The sequence below is a fragment of the Neodiprion lecontei genome, chromosome 2 (genome assembly GCF_021901455.1).
Source record: "Neodiprion lecontei isolate iyNeoLeco1 chromosome 2, iyNeoLeco1.1, whole genome shotgun sequence".
NCBI classification, from domain to species: Eukaryota; Metazoa; Arthropoda; class Insecta; order Hymenoptera; family Diprionidae; genus Neodiprion; species Neodiprion lecontei.
The window spans coordinates 289,320-314,055 of NC_060261.1; the positions used below are offsets into that span (position 1 = coordinate 289,320).

Sequence of the window (24,736 nt, forward strand, 5' to 3'; positions counted from 1 at the left end):
AGTATCGCGGATACGCAGGTCCCGGGATCGTTCGGGGGGCGGAGCGGGCGATCAGATAGATACCTCTCGTCGATGGCCGACCGCCGGCGGTTGGCGCGGGGGCCGTGAAGGGGCGAGGGAGTGGCGGGAGGGGGGGAGGGGGCGGGGGGTGGCAGCCGCGGCCGCGGGGCAACCTCGGCGGCGGACGGGCAGTCGCCGCGGAACCGTTGCCTTGACGACACTTGACGACGCTCCCACGTATGTACGTGCGCGCCGGAGTTAATACACAGTTCGAGCTCCTATCGTATACCGCTCGACGATCAGCCGCGACGAGAGAGGGGGAGAGAGCCCTTGGTGGTCGCGTGTCGTTTCTGCGCGTGCCTAAGCTCCCGCGACAGGAGGCGGGTTTGGCGGTAGCGTGCCGAATGGTGAACAATACTTGCATTAGGTTCCGCAACCGCACGCAATACAATACGCCCTCCTACACGTTATAGCGCACTCGTGGTCGCGCGGTGCTGCCCAAGACCCGGCGACTATTGTACGAATATTGTTACGTCGACCGATTGTCCGAGAATCGCGTAATCCGTAAGCTACGGTTGATCTCGTTTGGTCGGACCGGTCGAGTAGCAGGGCATCGTCCGTATAGTTCCGTATTACTTGGCGGAAAAAGGAGTTTCAACGGAATGTCACGCCGTTATTGTAGCGCGCAACTGTTTTCCACGATTTCGCGAAACGACTAACGTATGTGCACACGCTGTGAACTCCGAAGTGGAAGTCGCGGGCGCGGTGTTAGAAGCCGCGACTGTGCATAGGACGGGGATGAAATAAGGGTATGATACGCACGTGATCTGCGCTGTCCCATCCGAAAACTCTCGTGTGGCCAAATACCGGTAAACCGAGGGTGCAGCGCCTTGGCCACGTGTTCTCTCACCCTATAGAAGTGTCAACAAGTTCGAGAAGTGAATAGGTGCGTGGCCGGTGGATTGATCCGCTCGGTCCGCTCGAGATGCCGTCGATCAGACTTTAATTCAGTCCAGCCGGGTATACGTACCTTTTACCTTGTACGCACTTCCTAGCCCAGCTGCTGCACACCCCTGCAGCGGACATACGAAACCAATACAGGTATCATAGATACCGCCGGTGGCGTACCTGCGGCCGATTGACTGCACGTCGCCGCTTGACCGTGCAAGCGAATAAAAATTGCCTCTGGTCTTGTCGATCCGCACCGTTGATACACAGTATAACGCGTGTCGACGCGCACGCTGATTCATGCGTGCGGGACGTGACGCGAGTAACGAGCCGTGCGGACAGGACCGATTGCCCGCCAACCCGTGACTCGACGGCGCGATATCACTCGGTTTATTAGGGGACGCCGACGATGGTTGTCGAGTGTTGGGACGGTACAAGTGTAATAAACGTGCACGTTCGCGGAGACTGAAAACGTGTCGCGGTGGTAAAACCTAATGAACGCGACGTAAGAACGTACGGGTATATTAGTTGGAAACGATCTTTGTTGCCCGATGTGAATTCGTCGCGATCGCTTAGTTTTCAGTGCAACCGATATCCAAACAAACATACACGCTGTATCCGGGTCAAGGGTTTCCATCCCCGCGGGCAGAATATACGCGCATATTTCCTCTGGAATCCGCCGGGTGATTCGTCGCGGTGGGCCCATAGCCTCGCGGTATACCTATGATATTGTAATCGCTGAGCGTAGCGCGGCCGCATGCGGGACGACTAGGTAGGCGAGAGCGAACCGACACTCGGAGGGCACCGTTTCCGTGGGTAATCGTGAAAATCTGGCATCAAGTACCGCGGGGAGGTGACAAGAATAACAGACTTATAGGATATCGGCGATTCGACGCTCGGTCCGCTTGAAAATATACCGCTGTTTGGTGAGGATTGGATGGTTCGACGGGGGGCCTGGGATCATCCAGAGCCGGAACAGCAGCGGTTCTACGACTCGCCACCGCCCCCCCGGATGGACGCGAGCGTCGTCTGCTGTATTACGCCTGCCGCCGTCGCCGTAGCAGCCCCCTCCGCCCAAGGGCCGGGGTCCCAGCATATAACGCATCCAGCCGTGGGCATACATCCCTCCGGAGGTCTGCAGACGGCGATAATAGAAGGACCGTCGCTTTACCAGCACGCTGACCAGATCGTGCCCGACCGGGGACATCCCGACGACGGTCTGGCGATGGTGCAGGCCGGGGCGACGGATGGATCGTGGTCCCAGATCACGACCCCTGCACCGGTCGCCAGCCTCACCGCCACAGCCACCACCTACATCGATTACTCCTGGCTACAGATGCAGGTATTTTTGAGGATTCTTCGCCACCTTTGTACGCATTGTAACATTTTACGCACAACCAACCTATCACGGGTCGTTATACATACACCGTTCGCTCCATCCGCGCTACAGTTATTAATCATACCTTGCGCGTATTCATATTATAGGTTGCATAGGTATACGCTGCCGCATCTTCGTTATACTTGTGGCGACGACATAACCAATCTGCTTATCTTATTATACCTGCAGTAACAGCTGACGACGGTAGTAAACGTGGTGATTCTTCGCTATATGTATGCCTTACACCGTACACTATACAACAGTATCTGTAGTATGTGTACGTTAATGCAGAATATTGTTGTACCTGCTCATATATGCGGGCATCGGTATCTACAACACGGCGATCGCCAAGTTTCGGGAAACGTGCAGTGCTTTACGTATACCTCATATTTAACCTGATCCAAACCGCGGCGTTGTATCACTTTCTGACACTCGCGGGACATTTGCCGCATCTACCTATAATACGGTATATACAGTATACACGTATAAAAGGTATATACATGTATAAAAGGTTCAACGAACAGAGTGTCTTCCACTGCGAAGCTTGGATGAGAAATTTTATCGTGTATAAAAAATATTTTCTGAGCAAAACAAGAAAACGTAGCTGGTTCAGATTTACCAAAACGTTTATCGACTCGGTGCGATGATTTACCTGGGATATAACGTCAACAATTCGACCCGGCACTGGGAAGGTACTTCCGGCGATACTGACCGAAGCTGCCGCAACAGGCTTTCGAATGAATAATTTTGGTTGAATTCGTTGCAACTATGAAATCGGCATTATTTCATATGGAAAAGATTTCGTTTTGACTACGAATGAACTGCAATTCAGTTTCTGCGAATGAATTTCTTCACGTTACCGACTATCAACAGCCGCGATCGTATGGATTCCGCGATTTCACGGCGTCAGGTCTGCAAACCAAAATCATTTTCTAAAGATTGCAAAATGGTTCGTCAATTACTGTGAATTTTCAACAGTTAATTATCGTCGCAGATATGTAATATTTGCTACATAAACTAAACGCGACATTCCAACTTGCCCTAGATTTTAACCGATAAATGTATTCTTTTGACAATATCGGGACAAAAATGACAAACAGTAAAAACCTTCTTCGATTGCGAGTGTACGCGTATACGTTTACCCCGTCACGGTCCTATAACATCTACTGACTCGATCGCGAAACGGCTATTGCGTTATATAATGTACGCTTGCAACATTCCTGAGTAACAAATATGTATGGCTCGGAGAATTTCCAAAAATTGATGTAGAAACACAGAACACATTACAGGATTCCGGTGTCAGTATAAACGTACCATAATCTCAAACTGATCGTAACTGATTGTGAGAACCTATTGCCTAAGTACATTCGGTGTTTTCGGCATTTCTCGTCATTTTACAGTACGTCTTTGAGCCCACATATCGTGCAAAGACAACGGCAACAAATGTCATTTCAGAAAGTTTGAAATAATTTTATTACTCTTATAGGGGGAGGTGAATTGTAAAATACGATCCGCTCACTTCACGATCGCAACGACCTTTCCATAAGAGCATTGGACTTTGTATTCGGTTTTGACCAACCTAGTGTAAAAAGGTTCACCTTTTCACTGTGTTCAGAACCTACTCTCTAAATATGAATCAGTTACAAGTATACCACTGGAAAAAATCAGTGTACATACCGTGCAAATCCGTGAAATACCGGTGAAAAGACAACGAATTGTCAATGTATGTGCACTGATTTTTTCCAGTGGTAGATATACTTATATAACTGGGAATCAGTGATTTGTCACGGATTTAAATTTAGAGAGTATGCATCACTGACGCCAAAATGCCGCAGACGGCGCAAATCTACATGCAATGTCGAGCAAAAATATCCGAAAACCTGCTTGTCTGACATAGGCGAATAACTCCGGAAAGTGCATTACGTATGGGACATTCCACGTGCAATCAATCTAGCCAAATCACTGACCCTTTCAAAGCCGGTGCAAACTTTTTGAAATGTTTTTGCGAGTTGATTAGATCAGGCATGTTCGACCTCTTGTGAAACGTTATTCATATGTGATTAGACGTTGGCAGTTTGTAAGTCACGTGCGAGTACCGACAACGTCCGAGTTTCAGCTAATTGTAAGAGATTACACCCCCCTGAGTAGGTATAACACGAGAAAATTGTTGATCGTGTAAAATAGAGTTGGTCACCAAAAGTTTCCGTTTTGAGTGAGATTGGAGAGAAAAAATAAAAAAAAAAAAAAAATGCTTATCCAAAATGAGACACGCTAATGTGTGTCCGACTATAAACGACAGTGAGATAGGTCTAAGAAACGAACGTAGGTGTGTGTGTACGTGTAATGTGCAGATGAATTTTGAATTTTCCACGCGTACGCTGACACGCGTATAGACGTAGGTAGTTAGGCAAGTATGTATATTCGGAGGTGTAACATACCTATAATATACAGTCAGGCAAGCGCGTGGACGCGAACGCGCGTGTGCCGGTCGCCGGCGTATCAAAGAATATTTGCCCTGTAAACAGCGTGGTTCATGCCAGTTATTATACACCGCGTTGCGGTGCAAGGAAAAGCGGTATAATTATCGGGCTTGAGGGACACCGCGGGGACCGGAACACAACCCAGGTAATACAGTTAATGGGGTTCGTTGTAAATATCGCGATGTTGTGCTTCTACCATCGCATAATTCATACACGCGCGTGTATCGGCACACACGGGGGGTAGATGTGAAATACGTATACCGGTAGTACACGGTTGTCGTCGGTTCAAATTTTGGCGATATATTCACTGAGGATTTTCAACGGTCAAATGCGGAAAAGGAAACAAAACGTGAAACTATGTCAAGTTACACGTTCGTGATGCTGGATATAATTCTCTATGCGGTGCAGGTGTATTATACGGGCACATTGCAGACCAAAGAAGACAGTTTTCGAGATTCTTGAGGATTTTGTTCGGTCAAGCCCACTGATTAATACACGCTAGAATCATATATTGTACCTTCATATACGGGGTCTTCGACATTCCATTTCTACCCGACCGTGACCCTAAGTATTTTCAAATTTATTCTATTCTTAACGCGTTGTATAGGGCTTCTTCGCATACAATGCTATTTTCCAAGTTATTAATACTCAAAACAACAAGTCTTCTACTAATCGCTCGATTATAGCGAAATCACCGTTTATAACTGCATTAATCAGCACTGTTCGTGCAATTTGCACTATGCTTTTTTTTTTCAATGACAAAAATTTTGAATCTAAAGCCAAGGTGGGAGTTTATTTAGTTTGGAATGTGCAAGCAAATCTGTAAATTCGTATTTCAAAGTATCGATCGGACAAGTTTAGAAAAGGCAATAAAGGTCAACGAAATAAGAAAAATCTCAACCGTGGAAATTTTATGGTTCGTGTTCAAATCCCGATGAAGGATCGCCTGCACGTCAATTTCATTTTTCCGTTTGCTGCTTTATTGGAGCTTGTCATTTTAAATTTATTTGCTAGATCTTCCAAACTTATGAACGCACGCCTATCTTCGCTCTCGGCTCGTTATTTTTGTTTTCTCCCAAAGACTACCTATGTGAATCTCATCCGACTTGATTGTGACTAATAGTGATTCTACTGACCGCGCGTTAACATGTATCAGAAAAGTAACGGACTGGCAAACTTGAGATTTTGCAAATCACCTGTATTTTCTTGTAGCCCCTTGCAACATGCAACGAAAGGTGAATAAAATTACTAATTAATCCTCCGCGTGAACACTGGGTCTTTTAGGGAATAGTCGTTTTCCGAATATCAACTTTTATGAATAACACTTAAAAATTCTTCAGCCCGTCAAATTTTGGATGAAGCTGCTATTCGAACCAAATGTTGCGTATAGATTAGCGTATTTCTAAGACAGTACGACTAACTGTGTGGTAATGATTAGTAAACCTGATTGTTTTTTGTTATTACGGAACGAACTGTGCAACGCTTGATTTTCACATTATCGAATAGTTCGAAACCCATGCTGTATAGGTAACGATTTAATCTAGAAGCGACCTTTCCAAATATGAAATAACAGAAAGAGAATAATGACAGAAAGTAGCGTTTATACGTGAAAAGAGGGGAAGAAAGAAAAAAACGAGTTCATCATTCGGTTACGCTGGTGGCACACGTAGTAGGGATATTCTTTTCTCATTACAATCATGTTCACATGCTCACTAGCCTTTACATCGGGTACTGGACGGAAATCTACGATTACTATGTCCGGGTTGAAATGGTCCGCGAGAGGGTGCGGGAGAACACCGGACGAAGCATTGATACGGTTGACCTGTCTTATAAGCTGACCCCAGGATTTCCCAGAGTCTTCTGAAACGGAGTTACTGATTATACGTCCTACACATATTTCTTTGTCCAATAATTGTGCCTTGATACGGCTGTACTGTTCAATATCGGCTTCGTTCTAATTCGCAGTTTAGCTTGTACAATGGAAGTATGAGCTGATTGTGCGTAGTAATGTCCGATCCAAGGGCATACCTGTATACCTATGGATGTACGTGTACGAATAATTATCCGAATCCCTGGAACACTTTTGTTCCTCATCCCCGCCAATTTGATTCCAATCCTGGTACGATCAAGGCAGTACCTATACATGTATGTACGATTTGTTGGAAGAAACATTATCGACGTTCTAGCCTGCAACTGTATGGATATTAAAGCAATACGCCCCATAACCATATCCGTATGCGTATTCTAACAATTATTAAAGCATTTCTGTAGGAACCAAAATTTCACAGTACTGCGTTGCTAACATTTCGAAAAAAGCAGTTGATCTTTTCCTGTATAATCCAGTACATTATTTATTATTGTTTATTTTATTTTTTATTTTTCAAATCAAAAGTGCTGCAGCATTCTACATGAATATCACTGACAACGGACACGTTGTACGCTCACCCTGATAATACCTGTACAACGTTGCCACAAGTGTAGGTACATATACGTCCTATAAACTGTTATATTATACCACTCGTAGCGTATCGGTGGCACGGCTTTAGCTATGCTTTGTTGTCAAATAGACCACGGTGAGAGTATCATCGTACGAATATATAGTATAATATATTACGTACGAGGTGTGTTCAAAAAATGACGGGAATTTTGTAATTTTGTCTGTTGTATCAGTCTTTTTCTTTGTCTTTTTTTTTTGTTTCACTCTTCTTCGCACGATTTTTTCGTTGTCGCCTTGGTAAACTTGTCTGAAAAGTTGCTGTACTGTGTTAGCCATATTGTATATTCAGTCTATTGTCAGCTGTCAAAAAGGTTACATTTATATTGGTAGGATCGGCAATTGTGAAAACGGATCAGAGAATTTGTAATAAATTTTTCTACAAGAATTTCGTTGCTTGTTCGTGATTTTTTGGCCAAAAACAACACTGCAATGATGCCTTAGCCTCCATATTTGCCAGACACGGCGCTGTATGACTTTTTTCTGTTCCCAAAAATGAAGAGAACCTTAAACGGCCGTCGTTTTGGAAGCATAGATGAGATTAAAAACGTATCGCTGAGAGAGCTAAAAACCTATCCAAAATAAGAACGAGTTCCAGAAGTGTTTCGGGGATTGAAAAAAGCGCTGGCATAAATGTATAACATCTAATGGGAATTATTTTTAAGGGGGTAATATTGTTATAGACGAATGAATAAAATTATTTCGAACAGACAAAATTTCCCATTACTTTTTTAACACACCTCGGATATACTGTAATATATGTATAACGAGGAAAATTGGACGTGCAGTTCTTGATACAATCGGCAAATTGTCCCACTTTTAATTAAATCATAGCGAACTATATTATATACGTATGTACGTGTCCACAGTATCAATACGGTATGCTAGCGGCTGTGGCAGCCACACGATACGGCTGGATCAATCCGATGATATTCATCCGACTATAGGGGTGTACTTACAAAATAAGTTTCTTTTCATGTCGGAGTCGTCCATGAAACTCGCTGCTCACAATCAGCGTCAGCAAATAGACAGCCAAAGTTACATTTCATGTTGGTACTGCCATTTCGGAAGAGCAAATCTGAGTGAAGCTGACCCGGACTCTGTCGGTCGTACGTACTTAAAGACAACCTTTTAAAAGTGGCGATATAGACAGACCTGACATTTACCTTCGGTTGCCTATCTTCTGGCGCTGAGAGACGAGTTGTTCACAAAAGTTCGGACATAATGCTGCAGGCTTTATACCTATATCGTGTGTCGTAAGCTCTGTGCGCGGTCGTGTGGCCCGTATCAACTTGAAGCTGCAACTCCATGACCAAAGCACACCAATGCAGGTATGAACCCACCGTGAGTCACTTGGAAGCAGGTTCCGTGGGTGTAGAGCGCGGCCTCGGTACGCTGGAAGGATCGGAAGACTGTAATCGAAGCGACGGTAACGTATTATATCTGCAGAATAGCTCGTCTACTGCAGTGGTATTTGTGCGTGGTAAAAAAAAAAAAAAAACTCCTCGACCAGCAAGTTTTAGTGCTGATATTATAAATGCACTAGGATGCGTCCGCGCGCCAGTGCCAATATCCGAGCCCTGTCCGATGAACCAATCAGCGAACGAATACAAACGCCTTACAGGATATTGAGATTTCGATATTCCGAGATTCCAGAGACCCACCACTTTTTCACAACGACTTTGGCAGTGTCTGCGTCCGGAAAGACTTAAAGGTCAGCACGGAGATATCACCACGGATGAGAGATCGCACGAAGGTACAATGTGTGCAGGTGTATCGTGCTGGCGATCTTCTTTTATTTCTTGAAAATCTCGTTTTCATGTTCGCCGCCGAAGGTGATAGGTATGTACCTACGATCGCACCGAGTTTTATACACGCATAGGCGCGACAACGAAAACAAAAATTATCGCTACAGGAGACGGAATTACACAAACAAAGTATCGACGCGGTGGTAAATTCTTTATACGTATAATACGATTATCAGCCGCCGCCTAACTTGCGATCGAGAATTATTTGTGGAAAAGTTTGCATACATGCGGACGACGGTACGCATGCTCAATTGCTGCGCTCCTATTTCAATCTGATCGGAGTCATATACCTGTGCGGTTCACATAATCGGTCTTTGCAGGCATATCACTGAAGCACTGAAGCTCGTTTGCGACGTCACGACGCCCCCTCTCCGCCACTCGGATGGTCGGGCCGAATACATGAAACCAATGTTACGGACAATTTAATCTTTAAATTAGTCACAAAACGCTCGACCTATCTGCCCATCAACCGCTTCCTCTTCCTCGAGGATAAATAGACGGACAACCATTAAATGCCGAGAGTGGAAAAGAGTTATTGTAGCCCGCTACGCAGGGAGCTTATTGTTGGCAATATTATCCATCCAAGCGCACGCTTTGTCGACTATATGTATAGCACTGCCGAGTATAATGCAGCTACGACGAAATTAATGCGCGACAGAGAGGGAATAACAAGACAATATGTAGTTTTTTAAAAACCTGATCTGTATCGATCTATGTGTATCGCAGTTATCGTATGGAATATGGATAACGCGATATGCCATTCAATGTGTTTGCCGACATCACATTACAAGAAAAATGTCAATATTCGGTTTATATTGCGGAAGTAATCGGGCATGTCTCATTGTTGACGCGATTCTTCCACTACAAAACCGCAAGGGGAAATTTTTTTTGCAACTACTATAATTGTCGACAACGCCATACGGAGCATTGATCGAAATCATAGCGCAACATCCAGTGCTTTCTAAGGCGATTTACAGAATACATTCGGGGCATCGATCAACTCTTGTAGGTATAGCTTACCGCTGCACAGTTCATTTAAAATATGTAAATACAGGAGTACTCCCGTTGGTATATGATTCGTATATGTATATGTGTATACTAGGGTGTTGCAGAATTAAATAATTTGCGATCTTTCATCACGGCACCCTCTAAAAAGTTTGCGTAGTTCAAATGTAAGATTGCGGCAAAAAGATGAGCGTTCTACGTTATGTGGAAGATCGCGCTCAGTTGATTTTTCACTTTTATAGGTATTTTTTTTTTTTTTTATGAATTTGCAAAGTATCCTGAATAAGATTTTTTTTTACATTATTGCTCACATCAATCATAATATCAATTTACGCAACAAAGAAGACCCACACTTGTAATATTAAATCTCCAGTTGATGTTTGAGAAGTGTACCTAACGACTTTTTCATTATTAGTTCAATCTCATGAAATAGTTATAATTCAATATGAACTTTTAATTTAAGAGTATAAGATTCCCGGTTGATATATCGTTGCGTTATGGATCGTGATCTTTGGGTTGATTATAAATGTCGGAGAAGGAATAATAATTGAAGTGCCACAACGTGTTTCTTCGTAGATTGAAAAAGAAACGTGAAAACAGTGAAAAATCGAATGAGCCCAATCTTTCACGTCAGTTAGAGCGCTCATCTTTTGACAAAATCTTTCTCTCAACCTAAACAAACTTTGAACGGGGCCCCACAATGAAAAATGATGAATTATTTTTTTTCCGAAATACCCTCGTGTAGGTATACATTCATACCTGAACGTATTGTACATAAGCCGAGGGTGTACCGTATCATTCTGGACTTGAACAATCATTTGCCGGTATCGTCACGGTGACTGTACGGTAGTGGAGATGAAGAAGGCGTCGCGACGTCGTCGCGGCCGAGGGGAGGAGAACGAGGAACGAGAACCCTGGTAGGCTAGCGGAGAAGGACGCATACTACCTACATTTACGGTGTAAACGTAAGGCAGGAAACGAATATGACGCGGGTCGCCGAGCGTGAAACGTTAGTGGCAAACGAAAGTGCGCACCCACGAGAGCTAAAACGGATAAGCCGTCTATAGGCGACTGGCTGCAATTACCCGTGCGGGTCGACTGGCCCGAAACGTGGACGCCATTACGCGATATAATCACTTTAATAACGTAATCATCCGCGCGCACAATGACCACTTATACACAGGTATACCATTCTTCAATCCATGCGTATCCATCCCAATTATTATATCTGTACACGATACGTCATACGCGTTGCCGCCGTAATAAAATTTTATACATGCGATGCATACATGTAATACCTATGATACAGCTGGTTACCTATGTATACGCACAAGTCGCACATAGGTATATATCATGTGACGGGACTAGCTCACGCACCGCCGAGAAAACAATTCGTAGATTGGAAAAAAAAAATTAATTTTTCACAAACCGGACAATGTGTGTGATATATCTTGTAAAGTTGACGACACAATTGCAGCGCGTTGGCGTATATGACATGTTTTATAAGCCAAAGTAGTTCAATAAAAATAAATGTACCAAGAATTAAATAGCAAAACTTTTCAAAGGGTAATTGGTTACTAGCTTCTAGGTTTTACCCTCGCTCGCTAAACGCTCGGGGTCGGATGCCTACTTACTGTAGCTGGTTTTTGTGCTCGTGCGCTCGCTGCGCTCGCTTACTCGTTGTCAGTGTTTTACCAGATGATACAAGATTTACCAGATACCTCACACCCTCGCTGCTTGAGGATCGTTTTATGGGTAATAAATTTCAATCAATACATTATCACAACATACGTGCAAACACACAATTCAAGATGTGCTCATGCGCTCACTACAATCGTTAACTCAGTTGAGTGAGCTGCTATAACGTTGGGATGCCTAGTACAGCTGATTTTTTTGCTCGTTCGGATAAAGCCTTACTGTCATTTGTTTAGCGTACATTCGTAGAATGTTAAAACACAACTACTACCTGATAATTCTGCTCGTATATATCGTGATATACATATACAATAATTTACACAGTGATTCTCTACGTCCAGTTAATAACGTTGTTAGTGGATATTGAATGTACAACAACAATTTCAACAAAACGTAACTACGGAGCGCTAGTCCTGGAGGTCGAAATCCATAAGGTAAAGGATCTGGACAGCCAAAACTGCAGAGCGTGAGTCCTGGAGGTCGAGTTTCATTAGGTAGCTGAGACGGAGCGCAGAAACTACGGAGCGCTTGTCCTGGAAGTCAAGGTTCACCAGGTAGCGGACCTGGAACGCAGGATTCAGGAGGTAAAGAACCTGGTACTCGAAATCTGCGGAGCGCGATTCTCATACGTCCTCTCTACTGCGCGGTTGTTTCCAGACTGAGGAATACGGCTAGCTGATTTTCGTCGTCGACGATTACTATGGATCGATGACGTCAAGAGTGAAAAAAATGTGTGACGTCACTTTCTGAACATCCGAACATCCGAACATCCAAGGTTTCGAACTTTAATACTATGTATGATGATGTATGATGTATAATGTATCATGATTGACTACGTAAGGGATAACTTTCGTATAAAATTCCATGACACCGTAGTATTCCCGCAACGCTCGTTGTGAAAGAAGTGAAACAGACGTCTTTCCTTGGCATAATCCCTGAATGGCAAGAACCTTCCTGTGTCGTAGGTGATCGGCATTGTTTCTGGAATGAGCGTCAGTTAGAGAACGGAGTCCCTGTATAAGAACGTATTTACCCCAAGTTTTCTACCAACTTGGAAATTCTGCATCCTGCAACAGGCCAACCTGCACGGGCGCATACCGCGCACCTGATTGCGAGCTGCCCGTGGCACTCCAACTGCATTGCAGCATATATCCTCTCGAAGCGTGATCGTGAGACTCACGCAGGTCGTGTGTGCCTGCAGTGATGGGCCTGCTAGAATATGCGGAGTGTCCGGGTTCATAGAAAACTCATCACGGTATATACATATAAATATAATATCATTTCATTTAAGAGCACAAAGTAATGGCGAAATGTACGAAGGTATTACACACGTGTCAGACTACATAGAAATTTCGTTCATTTTACGCTGTGCCCCCCTCAAAATATGTCACCTCTTATCTCAATGATCATTCCGCATTTCTGCTATAGGTATACTCATTTTTCGAATAACACGCCATTATAGTATGATGCTGCTGGTGTTCGACTTTTATCGTCTTTCTAGCACTATAATGAAAAATGAAAAAGAAACACACTGAGCGCTTTTCGACTAATGAGTTGACATTTTACTCGAACAGGAAATTACTTTTTGCGCCTGTACATAGATACATATATACGTGTGTGTGTGTGTGTTCTCAGTATGGATGCGCGGTGTCTAGATATATACCATATATATATATACCTGTTACGTACAACAATGTATCGCATCAAGGACGAAGGGGCGTATATTAGGTATACATCATACCTATTACGTACCTACATACATGGTCATCCATCGAACTGGTTTAATTATTATTTCTCCTAATAATTTTTTATCCTTATGACGACTATGCAGAAGCTATGTGAATACTCCACAGATTGCACATGCAATACAGCTGATTAGTGATCTTCCAACTTCCAGTCAGCTTTTCAGAGTAAAAACTCCGATTTCGTTGTGCAATTTAGTTATTTTATAGTGTACACCGGTTGTAAGATATAAAAATCCTCCAATTTTTAAGCTTCTGGGCTCTACCGCTGCCGTGAAACACGCGGATCAATTCTATTACGTTTTCTCATCGAACCTTCAATTGTCTTCGAGATTTCATCAATTTCTGCTCCCGGGAGAAAAATTTCACGTGATGTGTTTACTGTGTAAAAACGCTGATCTTGCCGAATTTCAAAGCCAATTTAACCCTACACTGGTACTCCGAGGTAACTGGTTACCTCCGCGCTTTCATCGTCAACAATGCTTTTTTCGACTTTTCAAGCATTTTGACGGCTTTAGTTCTACTTACCACCGCTTCACAGCAATCAAAACTAAAAAAAAAAAAACACATCGATCTATTCCTCAATGTCTATGGAACAGATTGGTGGGTCGATAAAGTTTCTACAACAGTTAAAAAACAAATTAGTGAGATACCCCAGCTCACCATTAGTGGGTGCCCCGAGGATGTGTACCAGTGTAGGTTTAAGACACTGCCTCAGGAAATGTCAAAAAAAATTTTGGAAAAATTACTTGTTTAAATTTTTCGCGTCAAAAAGTAGACATTTGGGAGAATATTCTGAAATTCTTAGAATGGGACAAGAATAGGATCCTTATGATTTTGATACCAATGTTCGGAAGATCTCGACTTTTCTCTATATGTACGGGAAACGATTGAAAAAAATCATGATTGCAATCCTTTCCTGCACTGAGAGAAAAAAGTTGTCGAATCAACTAGACGTGCGGTCACATACGATGAAGTAAATATTTTTTTGCAACACCTGCATGGAAAGTCCATTTTTATGCACCATTTACAAGCACCGAAAGTAGTCTTTTATACACATGTGCGGGAAAAACCTTCGCACATTGCTAGCGGTGTGCGAAAAAGACGGTCGCGCTTTTATCCACAGTTGCGCATTTCGCAAACAGCCGCACTAGCGCCACCGATGGAATAGTTTGTCACTCTTTGCCGTGCTCGACATCGTCACTGAACAGACATCGTGCCGTGGTTTCGTGTAAAAATAATTGTGTATGTCGGACTTTCCATTACAGGTGTAGCAAAAAATAGAGTTCGATACACGTGCGAAAGTTGGCAATGCCTATCTCGCGTGAATGCGCCACACTCGCCCTTCAACTCGTCTACGGGCTCGTGCTGCGCCTTCACGCTTGTGCGGGCATTGCGACCTTCGCGCACCAGTATCAAAAAACACTATTTTCACACTGCGTGCGGTAAGTTCCTTTTACCGTGCCTGCGGAACGTGCTGTACGTGAATGTTACGTTTACAGCGATCTCTAGAATTGTAATAACATACTCCTGCGCACTGTGTATTTACCAGATTACAATCGATGTAAACAAACACGACGCTAAAGGGCGAAGGTGATGCTCGGATTACTAATATCGATTACAAAAGGTCATATTAGCTTTTCTTTGTATACCAATACCACTTTCATCAGATCCTATCGCGAACTTATCACAACTTCTGTAAAAAAAATAGTATTATATATGTCGGAGAAGAATAAAGAGGATACATCATCAAATGAATTCGAAACTTGAACTTTGAATGAGTCCGCCGTATCAAGCGTCAAGCGTTATTCACCATGCTTTGAATATAGAACAAACAAATGGTTTGTTTATAACAACGCTTGGATGAAATCGATAGTCACGGAAAAGCAAGCGAATTGACCGGACGTGTTGGGATCATCGCGCTTTTTACAATGAGCAATCCACGTAATGCAAATCCTACATCCTCTCCGCCTTTCCGAGGCTTCGCCCCGACATTATACATAACTCGTGCGGGCAGGTATCACCTACTTCCCACACTTGTCACGTAATGTACTAATTTGTGTCAGTTCAAGTCCATCTGTTGGTCTAAAAAAATGTTTGGTTGATTTCAAGTGCTGCGTAAGCTCTGACGGTATAGTGAAAAACAGTGACATTTACTCTGACACTGGACAGACTACAGCATCCTCTTAAAGTACCTTACCTACGCTGCAAAGCAACTTGTACGGAAAGTGATCCAGGGCGACGGGATTTTCGGGCAGTTGCACTACTTACCTGGTGGTAGGTACAGTACAAGGCATGTAGACAATACATATATATAAGGGTGCTATTTTTTTGTGGGGTTAGGGAAATCAACCATGAATAAAAAATGGGTGCGTGTACTTATGTACGCGCGTGAGAAGTTATACTTCTTTGGCATCATTAAAAAATACACAACATGTCAAAATCTTCTGTCACACAATGATAAAGAAAAGAAGTATGTAATAAAAAACAATAAAACAAATAACGGATGTCTTACATTATATTTAAATAATCTATCAAATTTTTGTCACGAACTTTTTATTAAATGTTCTATTAAATTTATTTCTTTATTTTGTAAATATTAAAAAACCAATAATAAATATTCAACATTGATAATTTAATAATATTTAGTATTAATTATATTAAGTAATGATATTTTAATTTATATCAATAAATAATACATACGAATTACTAACCTCAATTATATTGGAGCACTTGAAAAAGTATTTTAGCACAATTTTTTCACTAATATTCACAAATAGTAAATAATATTAATCCAAATATTCAATTTAAATCACTACTGAATATATTTTATTGCCACATATATAATTCGCACTTGTATGAAAATTAAACACGTGTTGTGACTGTAAAAACTAAAACCATGTGGATAAATATTTAGCTTTTTTCGAGACTTAATGAATTCGTTTGAGTGGGCAACTTCATCCTGTTAATTTTGTGTTACAGTGATGCGCGCGCATGAATTCGGTTGAGTGGGCAACTTCATCCTGTTAATTTTGTGTTACAGTTTTGTGTTACAGTGATGCGCGCGCATCCTGAAATTTCACTCTCATCAGTTTTTCATAACGCGCCTAAAGAAGTATAACTTCAATACGATGTTGCGGTGCTCTGAAAACAAAGTGTTTATTCAATTATTTTAGTGTCTTATTTACACTATGTACAGTAACTTTTACCTGCAAACAATGAAACGACAATTAAAGTTTATTATTCAATTTGTCGATCCCTTTTTACAAATTATATTGATACTTTTCACTTTCTCTCACTTGGCTTTCTTTGTAGCCCATGTGCTTTTATTTAATCTCCAAAACTCATCTCCACCGTAAAGGACGGTCTTTACCTTACTCGCAGAGGAGCGCGGCAATATTCAAATTAAAGAAATACATTTTCTTTACACACACATATATATATATATATATATATATATTTTATTATTAGGTTTTTATTATTAGGGTGGGCCAAAAAAATCGACTTTTTTTTTTCACTTTGTACTCCGAAAACTTGATTGGTAGAGACCTCAAAAACATTCTCTCCAAGTATGAGCTCTTCTATAGCATAGTAGATACCGAGATATGTATTTTTCTTTCTCACCATAAGAAAAAAATAGAAAACTGCGAGGCGGAGGACCTTCCTATTAAAATTAAGAGCTCATACTTGGAGAGAATGTTTTTGAGGTCTCTACCAACCAAGTTTTCGGAGTACAAAGCGAAAAAAAAATCGATTTTCTTGGCCCACCCTAATATATATATATATATATATATATATATATATATGTTCCGATGCATCATGTGTATATGTATAGCATAATGGAATACCTATATTTAGTCCGACCCTACGTAGATATACGTCCATGACTCGTGTATACCTTGTATTTTAATTATTCGTATAGGGGTTGCGGTACACGCGTGGGATCAGTACCATAGATATTATACGTACATACGAGCGCATTAACATTGCCGGCCAGCTTCGTTGTCGAATTGTAAAGCGTTGGTACATCTGCTGTAATAACTGTGAAGTGAAGCCGCGCCATCCATATAAATGAGAGACGATTTAATGGTTTCCTTCGTATATGGACGGAAGGTGGTCCGTTTTTAAATTTTGCTCCACGATCCGAGTACGCAACGTTGATGAGAATACGCGTGTATATACGCATGTACGTGTGCCATATTGTCAACGATCGGTACACCTACGTGAGAAGCAAGCCAACCGACGTTATATACGCGCGCGCGCGCGTGTGTGTGTGTGTGTCTATTTATATGTATATATGTATGTATATATAATGTATTTATAACGTCGTGGAATCGTATACATATACAACACACACACACACACACACACACATTTTTTATACTTATACCTATGCACCTATACCTATTTACATACCTATACGTGAGCCGATCAGATCCGAATTATTCAGCGTAAAGGTTCACAACGTACACATGTGGAAATTGATTCTGCGACAGCTAGTTTTTCTCCTTAGTCGATTACGTTGGCAATAGAGAAAAATTAATTGTCGCTGAATCAATTTCCGCATGTCTACGTGTAGATTTTAGTACTTGTGTACATGTATGGTGCGGGTATGGTTTCGGAAAATGCAGAGGGCTGGTTATGGGTGATTTTTAATCACGTGTGGTTGCAGCCGGTCGCTCCTACCGGGCGCATGCGATTGTTCACCGTATTTCGTATACGGATTTTGATTTACTCTGAGATCACCTGCTGACAAGCCGGTTGGGTGATTAAAAATCAGTTTATATCTCTTACCCTTACCTACCTGCGATTATTCCAGTTCGCAGTGTAACAAGCAGTTAAGCATTATCGCAAACGAAATATGTTTTGTTATGCACGAAAGAGATATATAATTTTTATTTTCTTCACGGATTCTAAAAGAGGAAATGTTAAAGCTTATGGGGAAAAAATATGGCGATATAAGTTTCAATCGTTATCAAAATATTTTCTACGTGAAGCAAAAAGATTTATCGTTTTAAAGAACAAATTTGATACAGTAATACGAGAAAAGCTATTGCGTTCGCAGAATAATAAGATTTGCCCAGTAAAATCATTTTCCAATGATTGCAAATAATTTTACAAATATTGTAATTGAAAAATGCTCGATTCTACATGCAATTTTCGGTGTGTTGATTTACTGTAACATCAAACAACCCCAAAGTAATGTGCCATTGATGACGGTAGGCTCATTTAGTAAATAACTTAGCGTTGAAGTTAACTGCACGCAGAGTAAAAATTGATTTGAATTAAATATATTTTATTTACTGTCAAATAAGTATTTGCTTCCTCGTTGTACGAACCTATAGTACGGTCTTATTTGCCAGAAATATTTAACTCCATTTAAATAGTGCATATTTATATTGAAATCTCAATATAAGTTTTAATTAGCAAATTTATTCATTTTGAATAAAGAATGTAATTTGAATTGAATAAATAGCTGTAATAAATCCTGGCATTTATTCAAATCCAGCAAGCAATCTATTTGTCTCTGATGAGCAGTTTCTTGTTTCCAATGTGTAAAGTAACTTATTTGTTGTAAATACCATAACTTATTCAAGCATTATGATTTAATAATTACTTCATTTAAATCGAATAAATAAACATTCATTTCAGTAGAATAAACGTTGAGTCAAAATTTGAACGTGATAATTTCTGCTGTAACTTCACGACCACGTTTTTACTGTACAAATTATACCTATAAACAAATTTTTCTTGGTGCAGTTAAGAATATCAATTACCGGATTTATTCAACAGTACACCATACAATACCGAGTTACTGATCACATTACCGGAGCTAATAAGCGTCCTTTTGTACGCATTTTCATAAATCTGCCATCTTTCTTCTTTTCTCAGATCACTGTACAATCTTTTTGAAAAATCGTATAAATGCGTTTTATACCTGGTCCCGAATCGCCTGTCAACAGCTTGCAATATACGGCGGCCATTAACATTCTGGCTATAGGTACTTGTGAGTAAAAAAGTTATTAAAAAGAATAAGCGCATGCGCATCTATTTACAAAATATTTCAGATTCAAAATGAACATAAAAGTTTACTAGTTGCAAATCTTCACAAGGAAACATTCATCGAAAGAAAGAACAAATCAACTTCATAAACTAAACGCGTCTATTTTTAAGTAATAGACCAATGCGTTTAAACGGAGTGAAATAGTTCTTTGAAAGGAAAGAGCATTTATTTCGAAAGAACAAAAATTACTTTCTTTCGAATAAATATCCCTCAAATACGAAAATTCATTGAATTGTGATAAATCTTTTCTCCGCATGTGTATGAATTATTACATTTGCATCTGTCGGAGGACGCTCAATTATTTTGATAATAAACGGGTGCTCAGGTCTTCTGCAAATAAATGAAGTAGGAAACGAATAGAGGCCGGCGCGAAAGAGATGAAACTGAAGTTGGGATGCAAACCTTAATGTCGGGTATTTACTTTCCAGCATGTCAAACTGGATGACAGAAGGGTTGTAGATTGCATGAGTGCAAGCTGGTCACGCGTCAACCATTAGCGTGTGACTTAGTATGTACTAACTGAAAGTTAGGAATGAGTTTAGGCGTGCGTGCGCGCTAGTGTGAGAGTTGTACGACATCACGTTATCAGGAAAGAAGTAGGTATTATTTCACGAAGCTTAGAAAATCTGTATAGAGATTTCGTACGTTGGTACAAGTATATCTTATTCAATCGTGTTTTCTTGTATACCCCACACCAATATACGACTGATTTTGATATTTCCAATAAAACATTGTCTCCGTACGGACAAATTTGGCAACAAAAAATAGTTTAATTGTAAGTGTTAGTGCACGGATCATGGGGTTTGCTTCTAATGTACGGGTTGTATACGTTTAGCAAACAAATGAAGCATTTCCAGGTGTAAGAAATAATTATGGGCGCGTGAATGTACAGGCACCGGGTTCGTATTTGGAATTGTTCGGTATAACCGTGGCCTCGGGCAAGTTTGAGAGGTTTACAATCTTATTAATAGTGGTTATACATATATATATATATATATATATGATACAGTGGTCCGCGACGGGCGGGCAGGCTTATAGGATAGGTCCGCAGAGGTCGCGCGGCGCGTGCTCAAGGTTCGCCCCCGAGCTGCGCGCGGTCTAACGGGACTCCGGGACCGAGTAATTTCCGAGATAGAATTGGTGAAGGAGAGAGAGGAGAGGAAGGACGACACAGGGAGAGTGTAAGGACGACAGAGATGGACAGATGGATAGGTGAGCGTGAAAGGGATAGAACGAGAGGAACGAGAGCGACGAGGAAGAGAAGAGAAGCAGGCGGCGGTGGTGTTGGTGACGCGAGAGGGTGGGGGAAAAGGCACGCGGCAACTTCTGACAAGCTAGCCCTCGAGTTGAAACATTTTTCGCGATCAAGCGGGCGAAATCTGGAAATCTCCGGTGACTCGCATGTGCAAGACTAATCCAACTATCATCGTCATGGTTTCGCCGAGTCCCTATATCAGCAAATCTGATCCAACGGTAAAAATGATAACGCGCCCGCGAAGCTTGATACCCGATATTCCCGCCCGATACACTGGCTCGCGGGTTTTATGAACTTGTTGCGAGTTTTTTTCGCAGACATTGTTAGTAGGTATAGCGTTGATCTGAGGCCGGCCAAATGTCGGCGCAAGGATAGTTAGTATGGAGTAAAATCGAAACCGAAACAATGCTGGTCCAACGTTAGTCCGGTGGTAATGCAGCCTCGAAACGTGGCTAACTGTACATATTGCCGGTATCGCCCAACCGTTGTTTTGCCACAATTCTGCCAACGATACAGCGATGGGCCAGCATAAAATGTCGACGGTGTGGTAGTCGAGCGTTGGCGCAACTATACCTACACTTGTAGCGCTCGGCCGTCATGTCAGTAGGCGGCGGAGCCAGCGGGCCAACGATGGCCCAATTGTACAGCGATTATAGGCACCGCACGCCTGGGCGTTGTGAGTTGGTCTCCACCGTTAATGCGAATGGTTCGATACGCTGAGAATCCTCACGCTATAATGCAATTGTACTTGGTGAATCTCACCTCTCGCTCCGCCGCTCTTTAATTCCGTCCATCCCATTCTCACTACACCTCCGCCGCGCGAACACGTCTACGATCGTTGCCAATGGTATGCATGCATTAACGGTGCACAAATATAAGTCACGCAGATGTTTGAACTGATGGAGGTTCAACAGGCCCGCAGTGACTCTGAAGCGGGTAATTTTTTGGCACGTTGTTTGTTACGTTGGCACCCATTTGAATTTTGGATTGTTGGGGTATGTTTTGTTCACGAATATGCGGTCTGTTTCGCGGTCGGGCAACGGTGCCGCTGTGGGCTGTTTCTCCATTGCGAACGTAACGAACGGGGTTCAGCAGATGAACCATCTCAAAATCACTGCGGGCATGTATACCGTCTAAAGGTTGTTTCGGAATGGTGCTATCGAACCTTGAGAAGTTTGAGGGGTTCCGAGGACAATGAATTTTTGATACGCAGCGCCGCCCCCATTTCCGTGACGCAGGCCTTCAAAGGGGTTGCGAACTGTCGCATGCTGTAAGGCAACTTACGTGACATCAGACCACGTGTTATTCGGTCGGTGACGTCTTATACTCGCAAATATAGTGAATTACAATTTCGAGCAGCTCGCCGATATTTATTCGATATAATGAAAGGTATAATATAATTTGAGGATACAAGCTGCGCGTCATTGCTTGCAGAACAATCAAACAAACGAAATTGTGGTGTGAGTAGACGTGCGCGCACGGCAGAATTCGAAGAGAATGTACTGGATCGCGTGGCCGCGGCGCCCATACCTGCCGGTATCTGTTAGCGACAGAATTCTGACGGCCTGTACGGACGAAGAGGGGTCTCTCGCGACCATGGATTGCTTATCAAAAATTCTGTCTCGACATCCCTTAGAGTCGTTCACAGTTTGGTAACGCTCTTTCAAAGACCCTGCGGTGTGTGCAATTGTTCCATACGTGTGACTGTACACGTGCACGGAAGTAGCGAGTAGGCTTGCGTGGCGATATCCTCTGCGCGTCGGCCTCTGCACCCACTGAAATCATAGACTTATAAGACAGACTGAGTGTGAGCGCTCTTATAAGCCGTTTGAAGCCAGCATTTAAAGGCCAGAAATGTGCCGGGAGTACTCCTCTTTCTGTATGACGATATTTGTCGCGGGGATCGAGGCGGTAGAGGAGAATGATGAGAAATCACGCGCCTATATGCGCCCGTGGCTGTTTCACTTCCGCTGCTTCCTTGACTTCCACCGTAACGCCGATTGGCAAGAGAGAGGATTTACTCCCGGTATATCTTTTGCCTGTGAATGTTAGCTTCGGTGCCTCTTATGGGTGCGCTCAGTCTATATCTATCCTTTAAGTCTATGACTGTAATATACATACACTAAACGGAACGTGCAAAAGCCCATCCTGAGCGTGCCGCTTTGGCGTGGCCTTGAGTTATCCCCACTCTCAATCTACAGTCACCTACAAATATAAATCCTTGTCTCAAATTCATGGAATGAAAAGCACGCTAGATCGAAGTACGGCTTAGTAATGCGTTACAGATAACATGGAATACAAGTATTGATTGAACTCCAACTGTATATTATTTCTCCGAAGATTATGGCGTAACTCGTGCGTATATAATATTTGACAAATCATCGAGTATTTGACACATTTATTGATACTTCTGTACTTTGTTGCGCAGCGAATCAGAAAGATACAATGTCACCATGTGGACCCTAACAGTTGCTGTCTCTCTCGGAACGCTCGCCTCTGCGGTGAAGCATAAGCGGTGCATGTTCCAGGTAGAGTATACCGAGAGTCTCACTTGAGAGTGCCAACTCCGCGCCACGCGTCACCGTCAGCATCACATGCGCTCAAGTTCACGTCGCAGCATTTGTCCGCCACGCTCGGCCTACGTAAAAGTTGGCCGTGTGTTGGCGTTGGCGGTGACGCGTGGCGCGGATTTGGTACTTTCAAGATAAACTCTCGGTAAGTATATCAGAGACTATACCTTGCATGCCACCCTAATACCCCATGTAAACTTGTGAACCCACGACGGAGAATTGTAGTAAGTGAGAGCTTAGTCTCTATTGGCGTTCAATCCTGATTATCCCGGATCTGATCGCTCATGGGTTTTGAAAAAAAAGAAATTTCCTTCGTTGCACTTTTTTTTTGTCACTGTTCCAAGTCCGAAGTGTACAACACATTGGTTTCGGGGACTTCACGAAGCGACCGATTTCATACCGATCACTCTAAAAATTGGTCAATTGGTCACAATCGTGTCGTCTCGCATACTAGTGCTAAAATTACAGAGCTCATTTCTAACCGTTTTCTCACCCATCCGCACATACAGGGTGAGTCACTTGATGTGTCGAGAATAGGAGGAGCCTAGTTAGTAGTACCCCTTTAGCCAATCGGATAAGTTACGGGTCCCGTCGAAATCAATACCACTCTGACGTGATTACCTCCACTGGTAATACCGTTGATACGTATATGGCGCTATGAATTGTGTGCGTGACTCCGTGTCAGGTAATTTCCTCTCATCCTCAGCACATCAAGTGACTCATATATTGCTCCTGTATATTGCTCCTCAGTACAAATCTATGATCTTATCTCATTTTGAGTAAGAATCAATTCTACGTTATAGGTATGTAGGAAAAGTTGGAAAAACTCGATCCCTGTGTATCCTGTGTGTTTAACGGCATATGGTTATAGGCACCATTGTATAATGACCTCTTTCTTTTTGTAACGGCAACAGGTCGGATAAGTTTTTCGTTTCTGGTATTCAGGCTGCAAGGACGAAAATTTGTTCAGAAATATTGAAAATAATATGAGGTTGATGTTTCTTTTCGAATTTTCGGAAACACTGTGATTTTCAATTTATTCTTCCGTTTCATAGATTTCGATGGCTGTTTGGGAAGAAGAGATTCCTTTCTTTTTCTAACGCTGGTCACAACCTCTCGCCATACTTTTTCATTTATTCCTTAAATCAAACTTGTTAGTGGAAAAAAATCGTATCCGCCCGATATACGGTCTTGTGGCATTAAATTTGGAAGTTTTGAAAACATGTTGAACATACATAATATAAATATATTGTTTTTGGTACCAACGTAGAGTACCTACATGCAACATGCGCGCGTT

General features: G+C 42.3%; 1 protein-coding gene across 2 annotated transcripts in view; it reads left to right on the forward strand.

The window, feature by feature from the left end:
* The first annotated feature begins 209 nt into the window (after positions 1 to 209).
* LOC107220452 (ras guanine nucleotide exchange factor P-like) overlaps positions 210 to 24,736 on the forward strand; it is a 78,422-nt gene continuing 53,895 nt past the window's right edge. For both annotated transcript variants that reach the window (XM_046730434.1, XM_046730435.1), the window contains exon 1: positions 210 to 2,290. In XM_046730434.1, the coding sequence (XP_046586390.1) occupies positions 1,886 to 2,290 (405 nt within the window). In that variant the 5' untranslated portion in view covers positions 210 to 1,885. The remainder of the gene's footprint in view (positions 2,291 to 24,736) is intronic.